Source organism: Stegodyphus dumicola, chromosome 1 (assembly GCF_044657685.1).
Source record: "Stegodyphus dumicola isolate Sdum_Otavi_A_Nest chromosome 1, ASM4465768v1".
NCBI lineage: Eukaryota > Metazoa > Arthropoda > Arachnida > Araneae > Eresidae > Stegodyphus > Stegodyphus dumicola.
In genome coordinates, this window is record NC_140768.1 from 101,564,711 (window position 1) to 101,585,842 (window position 21,132).

The 21,132-nt window shown below is 36.5% G+C and overlaps 1 protein-coding gene across 3 annotated transcripts in view; it reads left to right on the forward strand.

Annotated features, from left to right (window-relative positions):
* The first annotated feature begins 7,759 nt into the window (after positions 1-7,759).
* The window catches only part of LOC118189532 (complement C2-like), a 105,746-nt gene continuing 92,373 nt past the window's right edge, over positions 7,760-21,132 (forward strand). The window contains exons 1-3 of one of the 3 annotated variants that reach the window (XM_085818349.1): positions 7,760-7,950; positions 11,650-11,826; positions 15,401-15,574. In XM_085818349.1, coding sequence (XP_085674475.1) covers positions 7,824-7,950; positions 11,650-11,826; positions 15,401-15,574 — 478 coding nt within the window. In that variant the 5' untranslated portion in view covers positions 7,760-7,823. Of the gene's footprint in view, positions 7,955-11,649; positions 11,827-15,400; positions 15,575-21,132 lie in introns of all 3 variants that reach the window. The other 2 variants (XM_035360158.2, XM_085818345.1) reach the window with 2 other exon arrangements.

The following is a 21,132-nucleotide window of genomic DNA, read 5'->3' on the forward strand; positions in this document are numbered from 1 at the left end:
AGCTGTGCTCTGTGTGTCGTCGAGTGCAACGCGAGTTGCAACGTGGAGAGTCTCGAGAGTACGTGGTGTTCCGAGAATGACCGAGCAGAGTCGGAAGCTGCACTCTGGTGCTTTGTAGTGAAGCTGTCTCCACCGTGATAGCTTGATAACCTGAATGCTGTGTTGCTGATCCTGTCAGGGTGTTTATAACAGTTTGACGACTGTAAACAAGATTTTAGAGCTGTCCTGATTAATACCGGCTAATAAAAGTGTGTTTCGATACTTCATCAAGTGTTGTCGTTATTCCCTCCAAATCTACGAACTCCGTACGTAACGTGAAGAAGAAAGAAAATAACGTAACAACTAGTGTCAGAAAGAAAAAAAAAAAAAAAACGCAACAATATTTAAAAAATAATACTAGGTGACAACGTCCTTTGGCTTGTGTTGCCGTGTATTTTTTTTTATATTCGCTATATTATTTCTTTATAAATAATAGCGATAACATTCTGCGGCAACATACTTTTATTTGAAATGTGATATGGACAAAGAGTGTGACTCGAAATTAATCGGGCCTCTGGTGGTGCTAATAAAAATAAATAGTAATAACAATAATAATTTTTGGAAGATATCAATCTATAACGAATTGCCTATCCAGTGGTCGGCAAAGATGAGTGGTAAAACGATTAAATTTTCTTTTGACAGCTAAATTTCCTTTCAAGGATAAAGTTTTTAGGAGTTTATTTAAATCAGCTGCTAACATTAATTAAAAACAGAAATAACAATACGAATATTTATAGATAAAAACAGTTTTTTACATTAAAATATAACAAAACAAGCATTTTATGTGAATAATGATCTTGTATTTTCTTTGGAAGTTTAGGTAAGTCGGGTTTGTATGTCGTTTTAAATTTCAAGCATGATTCCAGGGGTTCCTCAATAAGTCGATTTCTCAATATATTTTTAATAAGATTTGTGCTTAAAAAGATTGTTTGCATGAATATATACAACCAAAGAGTAAAAAAACAACAAATAATAGTTTTTTAAATTAATCATCTGAGTCGCGAATGATGCCAGATGCTGAAAATTATCATATCTTCTTTCTCCAGGCCTTTCAAAGCAGATCACTTTTGCTGTGAACTAAAATGACTGTCATTTTTCTTCGGATTTTTCCTATCAGCAGTAAATTTGGAACTCTATAATTTTTTAATTTCAAATTCCAGTAATTTTATTTCCAAAGCGCCAAAATCAATAATAAAGGGAGAAAAATTCAATTCGTAACAGAATTACTCTCGTTAACAATGAGAGTACTTTTTTTTTTTTTTTTAACGAAAACTTAACGAATCCCAGAAACCTCCGTAGAAAAGCTTTCCTCACATTTTTAATTGTTGTTTTAAAACAGTAATTGTCAGTTACCGAATTATTTTCTTGGCGGTGTTTCAGCAGGCTTGGAAAACGAGTTAATGTTTTTCTTTCAAAATTTTGAGCAAACAAGGATAATTTGTTTTTGAATGAAATTATTTCTTACAATATTGAAAAAAAAAAATGTATTTTTTCCCTTGTAGTTTATGATTACGATTATTTAGATGTGATGCAACGTTTATTATGTAATAAAATTTTTGGATTGATCGTTCGTTAGTACAGAATAATCTACACCCTTCTCACGGAAAAATGCTTAATTTTTAATAATAATGAAGCGAAACGTTTTAAAACGTTTTCTCTTAAAAGCTAATGTACCAAATTATGGAGCAGAAGATTTGCATAGATATTTTCAATTTCAACTAAATATTCTATAAATTGCCGATACTAAAAATACTTTATCTTGTGTTGACAGTTTTGATCACCAATTCCGTGACATTGCAGATTTCTTCTAGAAATGTCTGCGCACAGAGCTCTTCTTGATGAATGATGCAAGACTAAAGAAGTATCTCGGGATTAATTCTTTTCCTTCAAAATAGAAGCAAGACCTTTTTCTCACTCCGGTCATATTTTTTGCCGTATCTGTTGAAACGGAAGTAGTTTTTATCGAATGGAACATGATGCTCCTCTATGCATTCAATGACAGAATTCGCAGTGTCCTCGCCACGTGTTTGACTTAAGCTCTTCGTTAAGACCCGTAAACGAAATACACTGCCCACCAAAAGTTAAGGAACAGCATGTTTTTTGTGTCTAATTTTAGAAGGAAAAAACATAGGAACAAGAAATCTATAGGACATGTTCACTAAACAATTCCTTTAATGAATGCGACATAGAATTTTTCTAAAGTTCAACACAAACATGACTTACAACAAAAAATTGCACTCTTGGCAGAGAAATCCAGTCTTGGAGAAACAGGATATAACAGTTTTTTGAGGAAACATGCGGTGGTAACATCCCAAACATGGGTTCTAATAACAAATGTGTCCACTCTTAGCCGCAATACTTTAGCGGCAGCTACGTTCCATACTGTGAACGACCAGACATGGAGTAATCCTTTTTCAGGCTCATCTAACGACCTTGGGGGAGGACTTAAAGCAGCAACTTGTCTCCCAAGGTAGTTCCAAAGATGCTCTATTGAGTTCAGGTCTGCGATTGAGCTGTCCATTCCAGTCGCTCCATACTATACTACTACTCCACTCAAGAAATTCTTCAGCAACCCGAGCTCGGTGCGGTCGCGCATTGTCGTCCATGAGAAGAAATCCAAGACCAATAGCAGCGACATATGGACAGACACATTTATCAAGGGTTTCGTCTCGATATCTTACACCGATCAAAGTTCCTCCGTGGAACACATGGAGGGCAATGTGACCACCGAGAGAGATCCAGCCCAAACCAATATTCCACCACCTCTGTAAATGTGTCTTTTCACAATGTGAGATTGGTTGTATCTGGTGAGTTGTTCCCACCAGATCAGCCGTCGACCTGAATCATTCTCCAGTGTGAACCTGGGCTCGTCTGTGAAGAGAACAGACACCATTGTTGACTGGTGCAGGAGACGTGTTCTCTTTCCCAACATAAACGGGCACCTCTGCGTCCCGCGGCCAAGGGGACAAAAACAACTGGTCGTCTTGCATACAGATCTGTATTGTGTAGGCGTCTGCGCACTTTAGTAGCTGAGATTTTTATTGCTGTTGCCACTAAATGATCTGCCAAGAGCTAAGCCACAGTAATTTTACTCCGTCTTGGCCGAAAGAGCTAAATAACAGTCTTCCGCAGGTGTTGTAACTCTAGGTCTGGCTGGAACATGTCTTCTAGATACAGAACCTTCGGATTCAAACTGATTCCATAGTCGGTGGACCAGACCACGAGAGACATTGAGACATCTAGCAGCATCAGCTTGTGACATCCCCATTCCCATCCATCCGATCGCCCGCCACCTCAACGAATCGGGCAAACGACTTCTCCTTGACATTAATAGACTCTCCTGGATATTGTCCACGAATCTGTAATAACAACTGAACATCAACACTCGTGAACAAAAATTACGATTTTTGCTTTTTTTTTCCTCCTATTCCTATATAAGTATTCATTTCTATAAAATAAAAGTGGTAGCTATTGCTTTTGCATATATTTTTTTAAACGTTATTACTGTCATGCAGATGAACTGTGAACTTAAACGTTACTAACATTTTTGCAATGGTGAACTTTTAAAAACAGGCTGTTCCTTTTTACTTTTGGAAGGCAGTATAAATCGCACTGAAAGAAGAATTTGCGCTGTGTCATTTATGTCAAAAAGTTCGTCATAGGTGTTAGAATAAATTAGTTTTACTTTTGCATGATGAAACTCGGTAGCGCGAAAACAAACGAGCGCCAAATGATATATAAGCCAGAGAGGGTTCTACTTATGTTTCATGCGCCATGAAACATAAGTAGAACCCTCTCTCATTATGTTTTCATTCTACTTATGTTTCAGTCTTAAAAAAGGATTTCGTACTTTCATTGTACTTGAGCCTCAGATTTTCTTTTTCAGCCATGTTACCTTTTTTTTTAGAATATACACCTGATATTATATTGCCTAATAGGTAAGCCTAAAAATATTTTAAAAAACTTATTCTGAGTTCCCCCTGAGACATTTCAGCACGCCGGGTGCTGACCACTATAGACACTGACTGACAAGCAGTGACCGTCTCGCTCTCGTTCACCTCCTTTGTTAGTCAAGTGTGCTTTCTTACCTACGAAAGACCTAAGAAATAATATGTGCACTTTGTCTTCTTAACTTTTTTTTTAAATGCCTTTTTTAAAAAAAACTCTGCTTTACAATTTTAAGATCGCTTTTAGAAATTATTCTTAAATATTGACAAAAAATAGCTAACAACTCTTAGGAATATTCCTTTTTTCACAAATTAAACAAAAATGTGAAATTTTCGAAAACTTAGAATCTTGAGAATATATCATTATAGAGTCATTAGGTTATTTTAAAGCACAAGTACATGAGAAATGAGCAATGCCTTCGTTGGGACTTGACCCTGGACCTCTCGAATGCGTGCCGAGTGTATTACCGTTACACCACGAAGACATGCAGAAAGGAGGGAGGCGAATGTGGATTAGGGGTCCCATTCGCCAGATCCTGTTGGTGAAGAATCATGATCCCCCACCTTTAGTTCGGGCGCCACTGTAGAGACATTAGGATTTTTTTTTTTTTTTTTTTTTTTTTAAAGCTGGAGACGTGAAAAATGAGCAATGCCCTCGCCTTTCGTGTCCCGGCGAGGGCATTGCTCATTTTTCTCTCGAACACGCACCGAAAGTACTACCGTTACAAAGTGCTTACGAAATGTAAGACTATTTACTTCATAAGAAGATCCCCACTTTTTAAGGTTACTAACACACGTACACAAACACACACACACACACAAAGGGGGAGGAGGAACAACAGTTTGACAAGTTCGATAGGCTGAAAGTGAATTAATAAAAAAAAATAATTAAATGGTATAAATGCAACATCTTGATGAAAAACTAAGCAATACTAGTAATTTTTTTTAGTATAAAAACTAAGTTGTAAATAATAAACTATCTTAATATAGTTTTAAATTTTATATTTGTAAATATAAGATGGGTGCAGTTTCCAGACGTCATTATATATTCATATTATAATCGGATAATAAATATTCGGATTACACTTTACATTCAAAGTCGGTGGGTTGGGTAGCTAGAAAGATTCACTATATGATTTATGTTTAATATATGTATTTTTTTTAAGCGCTTGAAGAAGATTTCGTTGTTTTCAGGTCGTCCATAAAATTCTCCTCAGCCAAAAATGCTATAATGCAAAGAAGTTGTTGCATATTCATGCAACATAAAATATTCATCTCCCAAATTAAAACAAGAGATTCTCATTACTTTAATTAAATGCGTCATTTGAAATCCATACATTTGTTAATAGTATTTTCATGTTGTTTGCTGGCAACTGGTTTAATAATAAGATTTTTTTTTGTCGTTAACTATAGCTTCTGTGCAGTTATTTCATTGTCATTTACAATTAGAATGCTGACGATTTTGAAGATTAATTATTTTATGATCATTTATACCGTTATGATAGGATTGAACAAACTAATTAAAAAAATAAATTGCAGAGCTTTGTTTCACTCGTTCTGGCTTTCTTATCTGCAGCTATCGTCCGCATTAAAAAAATTGCCCATAATGAGAGTAAAGATAAAATTCTTTTTGAGCATATAATATGCATATACATATTTCTGTGCCGTCTTGTTTTCCTTTTTCTTTAACTTTTAATTAAAAGTTTAACGACTTGTTTTTATAAGACAGTAGTTTTCTTTGTGGGCCTGAATGTACGGCTTTTTTTTTTTTAATGATGATTTAAAACCGTACTCGTAAGCTTATACATCTCGATGATCTTTTAATTATGGTCTGCTGTGGTTGAAGTAAGCAGTCACCTTAAATATGCTACAATCTAAGGTGAAAGTACTCTTGTAAAGCAGAATCATTAAGCATGAAAAGCTCTGAACCTGTCCTTAAATTGAATAGCTGACCACTAAATCTAAAGAGTCAGATTTAATAACTAGTATGATGAGAATCTGAAATAGGACATTTAGTAACTCATGATGTCAGAGCTACTTAATGTCCTATTTCAGATTCTGTGACTGCTTACATGGGATTCATTATGTCTAGAAAAAAACCCGCTAAATGCTGGTAATTAGGTCTGGATTGATTTTTCACGGCGGACGGACTGATTACAGAGCTGGGTTAAGCATTAAGCGAAATAAGAGCGTGCTTAAAGCTCCCAGGAAAGGGGCTCTACCAAAAAGGTGCATAAAGAGTCAAGGACAGGAAACACATAAAAGTTTCTCACCACCGGATTTACCGTAGAATATATGATGCAGCTAAACCAAGAACGAGAGAGCAAGATTAGTGAAAAATAGGTGTTATGCTGTAAATTCATGAGGAGACACTAAAATCTTTTAAGTGCTTAGGTCATATAACAGTCTTAATCTGCCCATATAAAAGTTCTTGGTTGACTTCATATGGTTTTGCATGCATTAAGGGAATGTGAAGCAGTTTTCTCCGAAAACATTCTATGGGGATATCCTCACTTTAAACAGATAACCCTCGCGTTCTTTGCCTTGATATATAAAACTTAAGCTTTCAACCTTTTTCATGCATCGAACACTTTTAAAAGAATTTTTTTCCTTCAACGACCGCCTTACATTTTTTCCCCTATAATATACAGCATTCAACAATCATAATATAAGCAATTGCACATAAATAGCTTAAAGATAACAATTAAACTAATAACAGGAAATTTTTTTGAAAAAAATATTGTTTTATGTTCTATTATTTTTATATTATTATTATTTTAATTCTGAAAATATAAATCAAGTTTTAAGAAACGAAATTACAACTTCCGATAGCACACTAGTTTGATTTAAATTAACATGACAGCTGACAGCATTCTGACTTATTGATGCAATTTTTTTATGTATTTGGCATAAAAAGTGCTTAGTTCTTAAATAATTCTTTCAAAAATATTCAGCCTGTTTCTTGTGTCCCATAGTAAGTCATTGACTTGACTAAAGCCTGCTTCCACTTATGTAAGATAAGGAAAAAGTCAATAATGTAGGTTTGGTAACAATTTGTATTTTGGGATATTTCTCTAGGACAACTTTTAAAGTCCAAAATTTAGCGCACTTATTCGTTTTGAATTATACTTTACTTTGTAGCTTTATATCAACAATTATTTATTAATTTTATTATAATTTTTTGTAACCTGTAAGATTTTCATTATGACGATTCCGTTATCAGTATATTCCGTTCCGAGTACATATTCCGTTATCGACTGTTGATCATCACTGATAGCCCTTTAAAATTTCATCGAAACCCCAGGGGTCAATACCGATGCCGTTGGAAACTCCGGTGTTAAACAAACTTTTCCGATCAAGTGATGTATGACATCTTTTTGCATTACAAGAAATGACTTTGCTCTTTCTTTGCGAAAGATGCTTTTTATCTTATTGCATAAAAAAATTTCTAATTGTTTAATAACCTTCACGATTTAAACTACGGAGATGCCAGCTTATACCAGTTTTTGAGTGTGTCTGATATCCCTCCAGCATATAAGCTAGAAACAACACTTCACTAACAAACATACCTCCCACATTCTCTAAATTACATATTTCTGCTTTACTTTCTATAGAAATGCAAATACCAGTTAATTTGCAATGCACTAAAGCGCAAAAGTGAAACTGGGTTGCTAATGTGTTGAATCTATCGTAGACGTGACTGCCTTTTAATAGCTAACAAGCCGTTTTCTTTTCAATGATTAGGTGTTTTAAGTGAAGGCAATTTTACGTCGTACTTCCTTCCCGTGAAAGAGTTTAAAGACGGAAACGGAAGTCTACTGAGCTTTCGAAACCAAAATGCAATTTCACTTGATGCATAACTCCAAGCTAATAACATCCATGAACATGACAGCTGCAAAACTGCTTTTATGGGTAGGAATTATGCTGATGCTAACACACCTTACTCTTTGTAAAAAGAAAAAAAGTAAGTGAACAGAATATATCTTTATTCTTGTCTTCTGTTTCTTTTATTTTGGCTTAAAAACTTAATGCTGGGATTTGAATATCCTTTTCTTTTATGTCTTGTGTTTAATATGCAGCATCTGATACAAATGTTTGATTCTTACTGTGATATATAGTTACTGATTCCCATGAATAATTTTTATTAATCAATATGCTCATTTTTACATTATAATTGCTATTGCAGTGGTTTTCAACAGGTTTTGAACTTTTCACCACTGCTAAAAGATCATTCCCCCTTTCTCTCCCCAAACTCGAGAAATACACAGATGTAAAATACGAAAAAAGATGTAAAATATAAAAGATACAAGAAAAAATATATAAGATGTAAAATACGAAAGAAAAATACGAACTTTAATTTAGCAATAGACCTTTTAACTCCTCATTTTAATTTGGCTTCGTACCCACCTGGAATATAAACTGTGTCACTTGAAATCTGCATTATGTCAAAAATCTAGTTTGCATTATGTCATCATTAGTCTTGCACTGCGGTTAGCTCTTGGCCAATCACTTTTAAAATTTAAACAAAAGACTCAACTTTACAAATGTATGCTTTGCTGAAATGTGCATTAACTTTTTCCTGCCTTTCTGTCGCTGTGCAAATGCGAGTTCCTCATTTTTCTGCTTCAGCCGTTGGCTAATCGTGTGATTCGTTTCATAAAAGTGTCGAGGGTGCTTATCGCACCCAAAATAATGTGTGAACATGTTTACGCTTACCAAGAATGTCTACACTGAGCATAAAGTCGTACTGTGCCCCGAATGGTGCTCAGGGCTCTAGCGAACGACAGATGCAGTCTTATACTCCTTGCTACGATAATAATTTGTGAGCTTGTTCTGATTACATCAGACAAGTGAGATTAGTAACAACAACAACAACAAGAATGCCCGCCGAATAAATTAATGCGTTTTTTCTTCTTTTCGACGCATTAAAGCTTTTCCAATTACAGAGGTAATATCTCGTCGTTAACATCTGTCTTCTAATCCTCAAGTCATATCTACAAAATTATTACATACATTTATTTAGATTTAGATTATTCTATTATTGCTTTATAATAAAATTGCTTTATAAATTAAACAATAAAGAGAATAGAAAATGTTAATAAATGCCAGAAAAATAATGCCATAATACCAGTAAATGTTAATAAAAGCAATTTTTTATACTCATAAACTAAAACGAAATACTTAACAGCTAAATATGTTCAGGGGGAAACCAGAGGAATTTTCAATTAGGGGAATTTCCCTCTGGTTGAGAACCCTTTTTCTAATTGCATGTATATGTTCATTATACTACATAACATTTGTTAGGAAGATAAACTTTAGCCTTAATTTGGAAGTCAAACAACCAAAATCAGCGTTATATTTTCAAATTGTTGCTGTTTGACTTCCAAGTTAATACTTGTTCGGCGTGTTATTGTATCTCAAGCTTTAGTCTATTTTCTGTCTGCTGTTTCTTCTATTCGACTTGAATATACTATTCTTTTATTATCTGTTTAGTATGCAGCGTATTATATGAAAGTTTCAATACGTAATTACTAATTTAAATGAATAAGTTGGCCACCCAGACGGTATAATGGTTAGGGAAGCCTACTGCGGTACCGAAAGGCCTGCTTTCGAATCCTGGAGAAGGCATGGATATTTGTAGGCGTGGGGGGCACTGTAAATATATGACGAGCCGAAAACTCGTGTGGTTTATTAGTGAGAAGAGGAGTGTGAAAACCCATCGGACTACCTCTCCGGGGTGCTGTGTTTCAAAATTGGGTGGAAGTAGAGGTCCAACCTCATTGAGGCTTTGGCAACCCTCCTTCCATGAAATGCATGGACAAGACAATAACAACAATGAATAATTTTTATTAGTTATTTTTTTTTTTTTTCATTTTTATATCATTCATTTGCAACGAAGGTATGCGCAATAAAAGGATTTTGGTAAGCAGTCAGAGTTATTAAAACGATCTGTATACTCTTCTTCTATGGATGTGTAATATAAACATTTTGAAAAATAATCGAAATTGTTAAAATAATTTATGAACACCATTTGACACACTGACTATCAAATTTTGTAAAAAACATACAAAAATTACAAAAGTGTAATAGTTAAAGTACAAGATATTTTAGATACTTAAGCAAACCTTTTCCTTTCACTCGAAAATATTTGTATTATACCACCGTGTCCATAAAATTCCCTGTGCTGCCTTCGTTTTCCCAACTGCTGGTCGTGAACTTAGGCTCCAACTTATAAAAAGGAAATTTTATTAAATGGAATTCCATTTAGTAAAATAGTGCTTAAGCACTATAAGCCGCTCAGCTGATTCCATCATAGGGTTGCAGTTTTAATGGCCAACAGTACAATTCACTAAGAAATGACTGAAAAGAAATTAGAATCCTTTTATGTGTTTTTTTGAACCAGACAGATTTAGTTTAAGCGAGCAGGCATAGCGTATTTCCCGGGCCTTCAACAAAGAAGGTTATCAAGAGCTATATGATGAAGCTCTACAATCTGAGACCTTAGGTCTATCCTTTAAAGGTTCTAGATCAGGGATTTTCAATCCTTTTCTTGCATCGACTCCTTATAAAAAAATGGTTTTCTACATCGGTCCCTATATATTTTTCTCAAAAATATACAGCTTATAACATAATCAAAATATAAATAAATTGCACGTAAATAACTTAATGATGACAATTATACTAAGAATATGAAAAAACGCTTTTAAAGAAGTGGTTTATTATATTTATGTTTTATTATTTTGTTGTATTATTTTTAATTCTACAAATATAAAGAAGTTTTCAGAAATAAAATCACAGATTTTAATTGCGCAGACGTTCAATTTTAACGAATGCGATGAATGTGCTTGTTGCATTGATGATATTTTCCTTAATATTTGACGTAAAATTCTTGAAATTAATTCTAAAATCAACTCGTTCAAAAATATTCAACCTGATTCTTCTTTTCAGTAATAAATTATTGATTTAGCTAAAGCCTGTTCCCATTAAATAAGAAGAGGAAGTAGTCAATAACGTTGGTTCGATAACTACTTTTATTTGGCGAAAATATTATTATTAAAATCTACTAAATACCGTAAGTGTATTATTCATTCTTATATTTATTTTATATAATTTCTTTACTACATGATATAGCTTTACATCAATAAACAATTAATTTGCACTTTTATTAATACATTTTTCTGCAATCAATGGAATCCTGATTATATCGATCAGTTGCCGGAGCATATTTAGTTATCGATCCCCAGTTGACCCCTTGATCATCACTGGCCCCTGCAAATTTCATCCAGCCCTCAAGAGGTCAATGCCAACCTCATTGGGAAAACCCTGGTATAGACAGTAATGAGGCTTCTCGTGCAATGGACTGCATAACCAGTTACCAAACAGAGGATTTCGGTTAGTTTCCGGATTGGATATAGGTGAATTTTCTAGATTTTTCTGATCAATGCCACTTAATGACTCTAGAAGATAATAGTTTGAGTTCTCGTGATGATTTTTAATCGACAAGTTATATTTAAGAACATCACAATTCAGTAAGTAACTGATACTGATGACATCAATGATTTTACATTAGTAATATATGTTGCATTTTAAAATTTTTGACCTAAACTATTTCAGTTTGAAATTTGTTCACTTTCCCTAATACAGTAAATAAATGTTTTTACAGAAGCTTCTTGCCCTCCTTTCCCTCATACTACCCTTGAAAACGGTCAAATTATAGCTGTAGAAAAAGACAAGTTTCAATTTCGCTGCAACCGTGGCTATTTCCTGGCTTCACCTCCAGTTGTGCGTTGTTGGAGAGGAAAGTGGTCATCCATGGTCGAACCGAAATGCTCAAAAAAAGGTAAGTTTCGAAATTTGTCTCTAACTTGTCTCTTGCTAGGCTATAACAATACTAAACATGTCTAATCCTAATAAGAGTTATCACATATAGAGAAGCGATATGCTATAAGAAATTTTTCTGAGAAATGCGTTTCGCGCAGCACTAGTTCGAATGAAAGGTTTCTATACGAAACAGTTGGACTCGACAATCTTTGCGCGTACGTACTCGGGACATTTTACGATGCTGGAAATAATGTTTCGCCTACATCTCTGTCTCTCGGAGGTCATGTAGATTCAAAGAAATAGTTTTCGCGTTAGTCAGTCAATCAGATATCTGCAAGCGAAAATTTCCGGAAATGTTTCTTTCGATGCACAGTTGAGGTTACCTTGCAAATCTGATAGCAGTTAAGGTGGAGGAAAATTAGATCTTCTTATCGAAAGAAGAGCACTGAATATGTTCAGAAGATAATGTGTTGATAGAATGCTAGTGATTAAAATTCATAATATAGTACTTCATTTAATTAAATAAACTTATTAACTAAAATAGTAAATAGATAACAACAGTAACGATAATAATAATAACAATAAAAAGTGCAGCTTAAAAATAAAAATGCGGTGAACAAAATAATTATTGATTATGTACACTATTATTCAACGTATTATCTGATTAACTTGTTTGCAGTAACATTTTATACATAGTTAACTGATCTGGTTATACATAGTTAACTGTATCTGAGTCTCGAGACGCTTGGAATCATGTTATAAACAAATAATTCCAAAGACATTTTAATTTATTCGACCGTTTATCTTTGTCTGAAATTTCGGCTTGCAACATTCATTCTCAGAAGCAACTGTTCACACTTGTTTGTGCTGTCCAAAATAAGGATGAACGAGTGGAGACGTCGACGGTTATAGTTCCACATTGTCAGATGATACTAATGCTTTAAATAATAATAAACGTATTGATGTCAACATCTTAACTCCGACGCCGTGAGATCGTCGCCAAAGCATAACTATTGAATCCAATTTTTTACTGCATAGCACAAAAGTGGTAAATTTTCATGTCCTTCTACCCGGATGATTTCATAATAATGTCGGTCATACAGATGGTGACACCTTTACTGAAGGAGCTCACCAGCGGCTGAGCGGTAAAATTGCTGAACACTGGTAGTTCCTACTTGGGTTCGATTCCCGGCGAACAGCCTGGCTGCATGAGCGTTTGCGTGGTTTTCCTTATGTGTAATATGTATACGAGCCAGTTCTCCACAAAGGCATCCCTCCCCTTAGTAGCCCTAGTGTGTTTTGCCATAATAAACGAAACAAAAATCAAATCCTAATTGTACGTCAGAGATTGTTCACCAAAGCTTAAACTCACATAAACATGATCTGATGTAGAGGTACCGGCATCTCGATGAAATATCTTTTCTTCAAATTTTAAGTTGAACTTCAAAATTGTGCCGGCACTTTTATGAGGAGATTTTACCCAGATACTCTGACATAATGGTACCAGCACTTTGACGAAAGTTTCTTCCTTCAAGTTATAAATGAAATTTTAAAAATGGTGCGGGCTTTGTAAAACAGAGAGCACCTATTATATAGGGCATCCATGGCAGACAAGTTGCCCATTTGTATAAAGGTGTCGGTACCTTTATGATGTAGGGTTTTGCAATCACAACCATCATAAAGGTATGGCATTTTGATGTAAGTCTCAGTCTCATAAGTCTTTATGTCTCAGCGAACTTGCAAAAAGTTATCGGCACCTTCCATTCAGATCGATGGATGCTCTCTTAGATCTTCACAGGAACGTCTCGAAATTTTGACGAAGGCCATATTCTTCACATTGCAAACTAAAATTCTTTAAGAATGCCAGCAGTTTCATTGAAGTTGACAACTATTCATCGAAATCGTGATACTTTTGTGTCTTAATGCCGGTGTACCCTTGTACGTCGGCGAACAACGGTCAACTTGAATAAAGATGCTGGAATTTTATGCATGGCGGTCAGACCACGGCGTTAGCCACTGGTTCAAGGTACTATTTATTTTGAAAAAAGATGTATAATATGGTAGTTTTGTCAGAGAAGTCTGCCAAAACGATGTCTCTAATTATTATCTCATTAAATTTTTATTTCAGCATTAATTTCATATCGTTAAATTTTGATTCAAACTTTAACTGAGCCTAAAGCTGAATGAAGAGGTAGGTCAAAGTAACTTCCTAGATAATGATAAAAAGAATAACGACAAATAAAATACCAATAAAAAATAAGCAAATTAAATAAATAAATAAGTGAAACAGAAAAAAGGCTATGTGCTATTTCAAAATGCTATACGATTTTTCTATTGGAGTAATTCCTAGACCTCTTTAACAGACTTTGTAGGCTATATCGAGCCTGCGATTCATGCAGTGTATAACAGAGACTTCTGAAGTCTTTAGATAAGAGATTTTAAACCGCTGGACAGTTACTCTATAAGGAATATAAACGGTTCAATGATTAGCAGCAAAAAATTACATTTTTAGATTTTTTTCCCCTTATTTAAAAATTTTAAGATTATCTCTTAATCTTATCTGCTAAAATCTAACCTTTGTGTGTGTGTGTGTGTGTGTGGAGAGAGGTATCTGGGGAAAACGCTTAATCTCTCTACTCTTGTTTTCCTCGAGTCATCTTTTGTTTAACATATTGTTTGGACTTTTATCAGGTTCAAATGTCGCGGAGAAGTCAGGTTACGAGCATGAAACTTACAATAATTGAAACTAATTCGTAAAAGGCATTTGTATACTGCCTATAAAAGAAATTTATGAAGTGGCATCATCCGGACCAAGGTCAATAGACAGACAAAGTTATGCTCATTCAAGGTCTTTCCGATGCTCGAGACTGTGGCTTATCTTATTTAGCTGCTCAGTATTCTGCAACTGACTTTTATATTAGGATGACTATGAGTGTCATTAATGTTTTCATATTTAACCCTTGTTTGTGCTACCGTCCATATGTATTCTGGACCTTATATTCATACTGTTCATCATTTTAATTTTCACATGAAAGAGAGCACTATAATTTGTTAGTTTAAAAACAGAATTTCTAGGTCATTTGCCACCGCTCAATTTGACTCAACTATGGTAACAGCAGCTGCGGAGAATAGGTCGAATAGCTTATTCCCGCCACATACACACTTCATTTCCGTTTAGCGTGTTTCGATTTACGAAAAGCACGTGAATGAAGGTTGATTTGAACTACAGCCCTAAATGATGTAGAGAAAGCAAATGCTCTGCGGCGATGACGACACGAGTTATGATTGCAAATGGAAAGTTTGGCAATGGCCTCTAGGTGCCTATTTCAAAGTAAGTAATAGACTATAGAACGATAAAGGGAAAAATTGATTAACATATTTTAAAATGTATAGTTAGTTAAAATAGGCTAATTGTAATTGAATAATTACCTCTGCGAAGAATTTTAGTATGTTTGATTGAATACCGAAGCACAGAATAAGTAACCACTGTTAACTTCTCTCAACAAATCGAATTTTCAATTCATTTTTTTTCTTGTTTCTACAGTTATTAGTTCAACTGTACTTGCTACTTAATCATGCTTTCGTTATTGCAGAGGGTCAATGCGATGATCCACCTCCAGTACACGGCAGTGAGGTTTTTGGAGACGAAAGAGAAGTGGGAGCTACGGTACAGTATGTCTGCCTTCCTGGTTACATTCTTATAGGAAATGGTAGAAGAACATGTTTGGAAAACGGTTACTGGGATGGAATTACTCCAACCTGCATGGGTAAGTTCTTAAATCTGGTTTAATTTTCAGCTCAGTTCTTTAAAAATACATGTATATACGTGTGTACAAGTATATACGTGTATATACATGTATATACGTGTGTACGTGTGCTCAGTTCTTTAAAAATACATGTATATACATGTATATACGTGTGCCAGATATTACGTGTGATTCTTATTAAATTTGGGCAGAGTTCCTATAAAATTGCAAATCGAAATGCGGTAGAGCCTTGATTCACGAACAAATCCATTCACGAACGAATTTTCGAAGCGAAAAATGTCTTGGATTACGAACATGTCTCTAGATAAAAACAAGTGAGCCGGCAACAAATGATGCGTTAAAATGCAGTGAAGATAATATCTTCAGAAAAAGACGGAAGAGAAAAAAATCCTAGCTATTTGATCCGTGAAGCTGGGGTAAATTGGAGAGCATTAACACTCTGTAAAGCAGTAGTAAGCCGCAGCACAAATATTTGCAATGACAAGTATCATGTCTTAATTACTTAATTAGCTTAATAGCATCTCTCAAAAAAGTGTATTCCCCCCTTTTTTTTTTCCTTCGAAGACACCACTAGCAAAATCAACTTCATTCCTATCACGGCAGCCCAAAGATGAGGAAGGACGTCGATTTCCCCTTCTCGCATCTCTAGCCAGACTGGTCGAACCTGATTTCTCCCTCTCATAGTGTGACGGTTATAACGTGTGAGGCTTGTCCTCACATCTAACCTATATTTTTTATATTTAGGATTGTCGTAACATACTCACTTTAAATTGCGAGACACAGTTTCCCCAGGAAATACTTTCTGTATGTTTGTCTGAGAGATTTAAACAATTCATGGCGAAATTCTCCTTGTTCCTCTAGCTTAGTTCAAGTGGTATCCGTCTTCCTTGCTTCTGAATCTCTTTCTTAGCGAATAAACAATTAAGTCACCTTTAGCTGTTAAGGAAATCCTATTTGCGTTTAGGAAGAATTTTGGTGAAGCAAACCTTGTAATTCCTCATGGGCGATCTTCTGCAGATTTTCTCTGCTTCTTCAATCGCTAACTCCTCCGACCTCCGGCCGGAGGAGTTTATAAGGATGGTCAGGTTGAGACAATATATTAAAATACTGTAAGAGAGACAACTCCTCCGGCCTCAAACGGAGTGATAGATCGTGACAGTCAACATAAAGACTCTGCACAGGAGATGTCCTGAAGGCTCCAGAACAAATCCGCAGAGCCTGATGATGAACAGGATCTACTTTTAACAACATTGAAGACCGAGCGGATCCGTAAACAGCTGAGCCGTAGTCCAGTCTAGAGCAAGCAAGAGTTCTGTAATTGCGAAGCACAGAGCAACGCTCTGCAACCTAAGAAGTGTTCGACAGAACTTTTAAAATATTTAAAATTTTTGTACACTTCTTTCTCAAATTTAGGAAGGAAAGTCAATTTTCGGCCGAATATCACCCCTAAAAATTTTACTCCAGGTGCAACTGGAATCACTTACCCATTGAGATAAAATTCAGCCTCAGGATGGAAACCTCGTTTTCTACAAAAGTGAACGCACACAGTCTTCTGTTTCGAAACGTAAATCCTTGTCTGTTTGCCCATTCCTGGATCATGTTCAAAGCAATCTGGAGTTGCCTCTCTACATGTCTCATATCCGCACCTCGACAGCTAATTTGTAGGTCATTAACATATAAAGATCCTGAAATGGTGGGAGGAAGTTGTTTTAATACAGAATTTATATTTAGGCTGAACAAAGTTACACTAAGCATACAGGCTTGAGGCACACCCTCTTCCTGTTCAAAAACATCCGGCAAAACGGAGCCAAACCTTACTTGAAAATTTCTATTGTTCAAGAAATTCTGAATGAAAATTGATAGGTTGCCACGCAAGTCACTCTCGTGAAGATCCCGAAGTATACCGTATCTCCATGCCTTATCATAAGCTTTCTCAATATCAAAAAATACCGAGACAAGGTGACTTCTTCTTACAAAAGCTTTTCGATGTCTTTAAGAGGAGCATTTTATCTATGGTATTTCTCCCCTTTCGAAAACCGCTTTGATAAGGCGATATAATATTATTCTTTTCCAAGAAGTAGACTAGGCGGCTGTTTACCATTTTTTTAAACAGCTTGCATAGGCAACAATTGGCCGATAGTTGGAGGGATTCCTTGGATCTTTCCCTGGCTTAGCAATGGGAATTACAACAGCTCTCCTCCATGCACTGGGAAAAGTACGCTCCTTCCACACTCTATTGTAAAGAGTGAGAAGGTCATTCAGTGACTTATAGGACAGATGTTTTCGCATTTCGTAATTCAAGCCATAAAGACCCGGAGAAGACCTACATGTCTGTAACAAAGCTCTCCTTAATTCCAACATAGTAAAATCTCGGTTGTAAGTCTCAGATTTGGAAGAGTTGAATGCGATGGGATTTATTTCAGAGTGCTGCTTGATAAAGAGAATGCAGGTGAGTAATTTCTGCTGGAAGAAACGGCAGCAAATGTCTCACCAACAGCATTTGCTATTTCTTCTACGGAGCTAATCACTTGGCCATCTTTTTCCAAAAAGGAAAGTGAGTGGTCTTTATATATTCCGCATGCTTTTCGAACTCTTTCCCAAACCCGCTTTCTAGGCGTAGAGGAAGTTATTGACGACACATACGAAATCCAGGAATCCCTCTGGCTCTGCCTTCTTACTTTTCGAGCATTTGCTTTGGCTCTTTTAAATGCTGCGAGGTTTCGCAGAGTAGGATATCTACGAAAAATTCTCCATGATTTTTTTCGTTTTTTTTTTTTTTTTTTTGTTTCTTCAGTGCTTCATGACAGTCGCGATTCTACCATGGTTTCGTATATTTTAGAATTTTTCCTGATGTTCTAGGAATGGAAAGAATAGCTGCCTGAATAATAGTATTAGTAACAGCTTTAACAGTGTCATCGATATGCACATCTTCTACCATTTCCTCTGTGAGTTCTGCAACGGAAGAGAAGAGTTCCCAGTCCACCCTATCGAATATGAACCGAGGGCATCTCGACATGGGATTTGCTCCTCTTCGTGCAAGAGATATAAAAATGGGATAGTAATCGCTGTTGTAAAGATCATATCCCACACTAAAAGTGCAAAATGGCAAAAGAGATTGTGAACAGATGGCAAGGTCAAGAGCGTGGAAAATCCTTGAAGGCTCATGGAAGTAAGTATTCTGCCCATTATTCAGGAGGTAAATCTTTAATCATATGCTCAATTTGTCTTCCTCGGGAATTTGTTTCTTTACTACCCCAGAGTGAACTATGGCCGTTAAAATCTCTTATTATGAAAAAGAGCTCAGCCAGCTGCTATATAAGACCATTTAAATCTTCCTGATCAATGTGCTCATTTGGAGGCAAGTACAGAAAAACGACTGAAACAACAATATCAAAATTTGCTTGAGTAGCGAGAACTTGGAGGGATGTCGTCAAAGAAAGTGAATTTGATGGATAATGCAGTGAGGTGAGGAGACCTACACCTCCACTTGCACGCTTCCTGACGAAAGAAAACCTCCAAAGTTTTGCCTGTGGTTTCAGATTTGTTTCCTGTATTGCCAAACATACAGGATGATAAGAATTGATTATAGCTTTGATGTCGAGCAAATTTCGGTGGAAACCGCGACAGTTCCATGAGACGAGGGTGGCCATTATGAATGGTTTTTGTTTTTCTGTGCTGCTTTTTAGTTGTGTATGGAAGTAAATGCCTGGGAACTTCTAGACCCTCTTCTACTTCCATACTATCTGAATCAACAGATTCAGATATCATCTCATCAAAAGAACTATTGCTGGGGCTTCTACTTTTATTTATTATTTTCCGAGTCACAATTTAAGGTTAGCTTTCAACTACTGTTTATTTTTTTTGTACTTTCATTTTGTTGCATTTTCTTTTTTCTTGTTGCTTGTAATTTGTTGAGTTTTGTTTGGTGGGCTCTGCGTACTAACTGAAGTTTGAGTGGCAACCGTACGAGATATTTTAAGAGCACTGGCGTAAGATGTATTTGGTCTAACCTGTGTGCTTTGGACTAATCTTCTGGCTTCAGCCTATGTTATGTTCCTAGTTACTTTTGCAGTCTGTACTTCTTTTTCGGATTTCCATTTTGGGGACAAGCGAGAAAATGCTGGGTGATTACCCGTGAAATTTATACACAACAGCGCAGCAGTACAATTTTCAGAATCGTGGCCAATCTGTGAGCATCGCGCGCATGTGAGGCTGCCACGACAAGACATCTTAGAATGGCCGAAGCGCTGGCATTGGAAGCACCGCATAGGGTTTGGTATATAAGGTCTTACAGGACAATTTAAGTATCCGGCTTTAATATTCTTAGGCAGATCAGGTGTGTTGAAGGTAAGGATCACGTGTTTCGTATCGATCAACTTACCTTCTTTACGCGTCTTGATCCGCTTAGCACCGCAGACATTTTGGCTAGATAGCTCGGATGCGATTTCTTCTTCAGAAACACACAGAAGGTCGATTTCCGAGATTACACCACGACAGTAATTCAAGGTCTTATGTGCTGTCACAGTGACACTCTCTTGCCCAAGTTTGGTTACTTGAAGTAAAGAAGCAAGCTGGGTGGCTGAATTTGTATTCAACAAGCAAGTCTCCAGAACGAAGACGCTTTATATTTCTGGGCTCACCAATACAGGAATGAATGCATTTATTTATTACGAAAGGTGACATCTTTTGCAGCTCACCAGAAGGACTAGACATAACAAGGAAACGGGGACTACTATTAGGATCATTTGCATCTGTACGTATTTTTTTGCAGTAGATTTTTCGCAACTAGAACTTTGAGCGACTTGAGTGACTTCGAAGTCTTTAATTAGGTAAATGTGTGAATTAGCCATATTGAAGGAAAAAAGATTCGGGTCCGACGACCCCACCCACCACGGAGTCCAACAAGGGAACACAGATTCCTGTGTTAGGGCTAGCCGGACCTATACGCAAGCTGAAGCCCCACAGTCGGCTTTCCCGAAAGCAGGTATTCCCGAGAGCTTATCCCCATGCCACTGACACAAGGACTAGTGACCAGTCGATTGACACCCGTGAGGACGACTAAGGTGTCTTCCGTTTAGCTGAAGCAGAGGCCAAAGCAGTGTGTTGGGGACAGTACCTCGCCCCTCAACTACCAGGACCCTCCTTTCCAGCGACACGGGTCTCCACGCACGGCAAACACTTGGGCACTTTTCTCGCCACTCGAGAACTAGAGACAAGGGCTGTTCCAATTTCTCGTTACGAGCCCCAAACTCCGAAGAGGGAAACCAAAAGGGAAGGGAAAAAGAACCAGTCAAGAGGAGAGGAGACGGAAAAGAGGATAGATCACTGGGGCCCCAGGATCGTGACACCCGTCTCACCAAGACGATGATCCCCTGAAGGGCTAGGGTACCTCGGGATTGCCACACCCGTACTCAGATAAAGTGAGCCCCTGAGAGCATGCAGAAAGGAGGACGAAAATACCTTATATACTCCCTCTTTTAAAGGGCGACTTGGGATTAGGGGACCCAGTCGCCAAATCCTGGTGATGAAGAATCATCATCCACCAGCTTTTAGTTCGG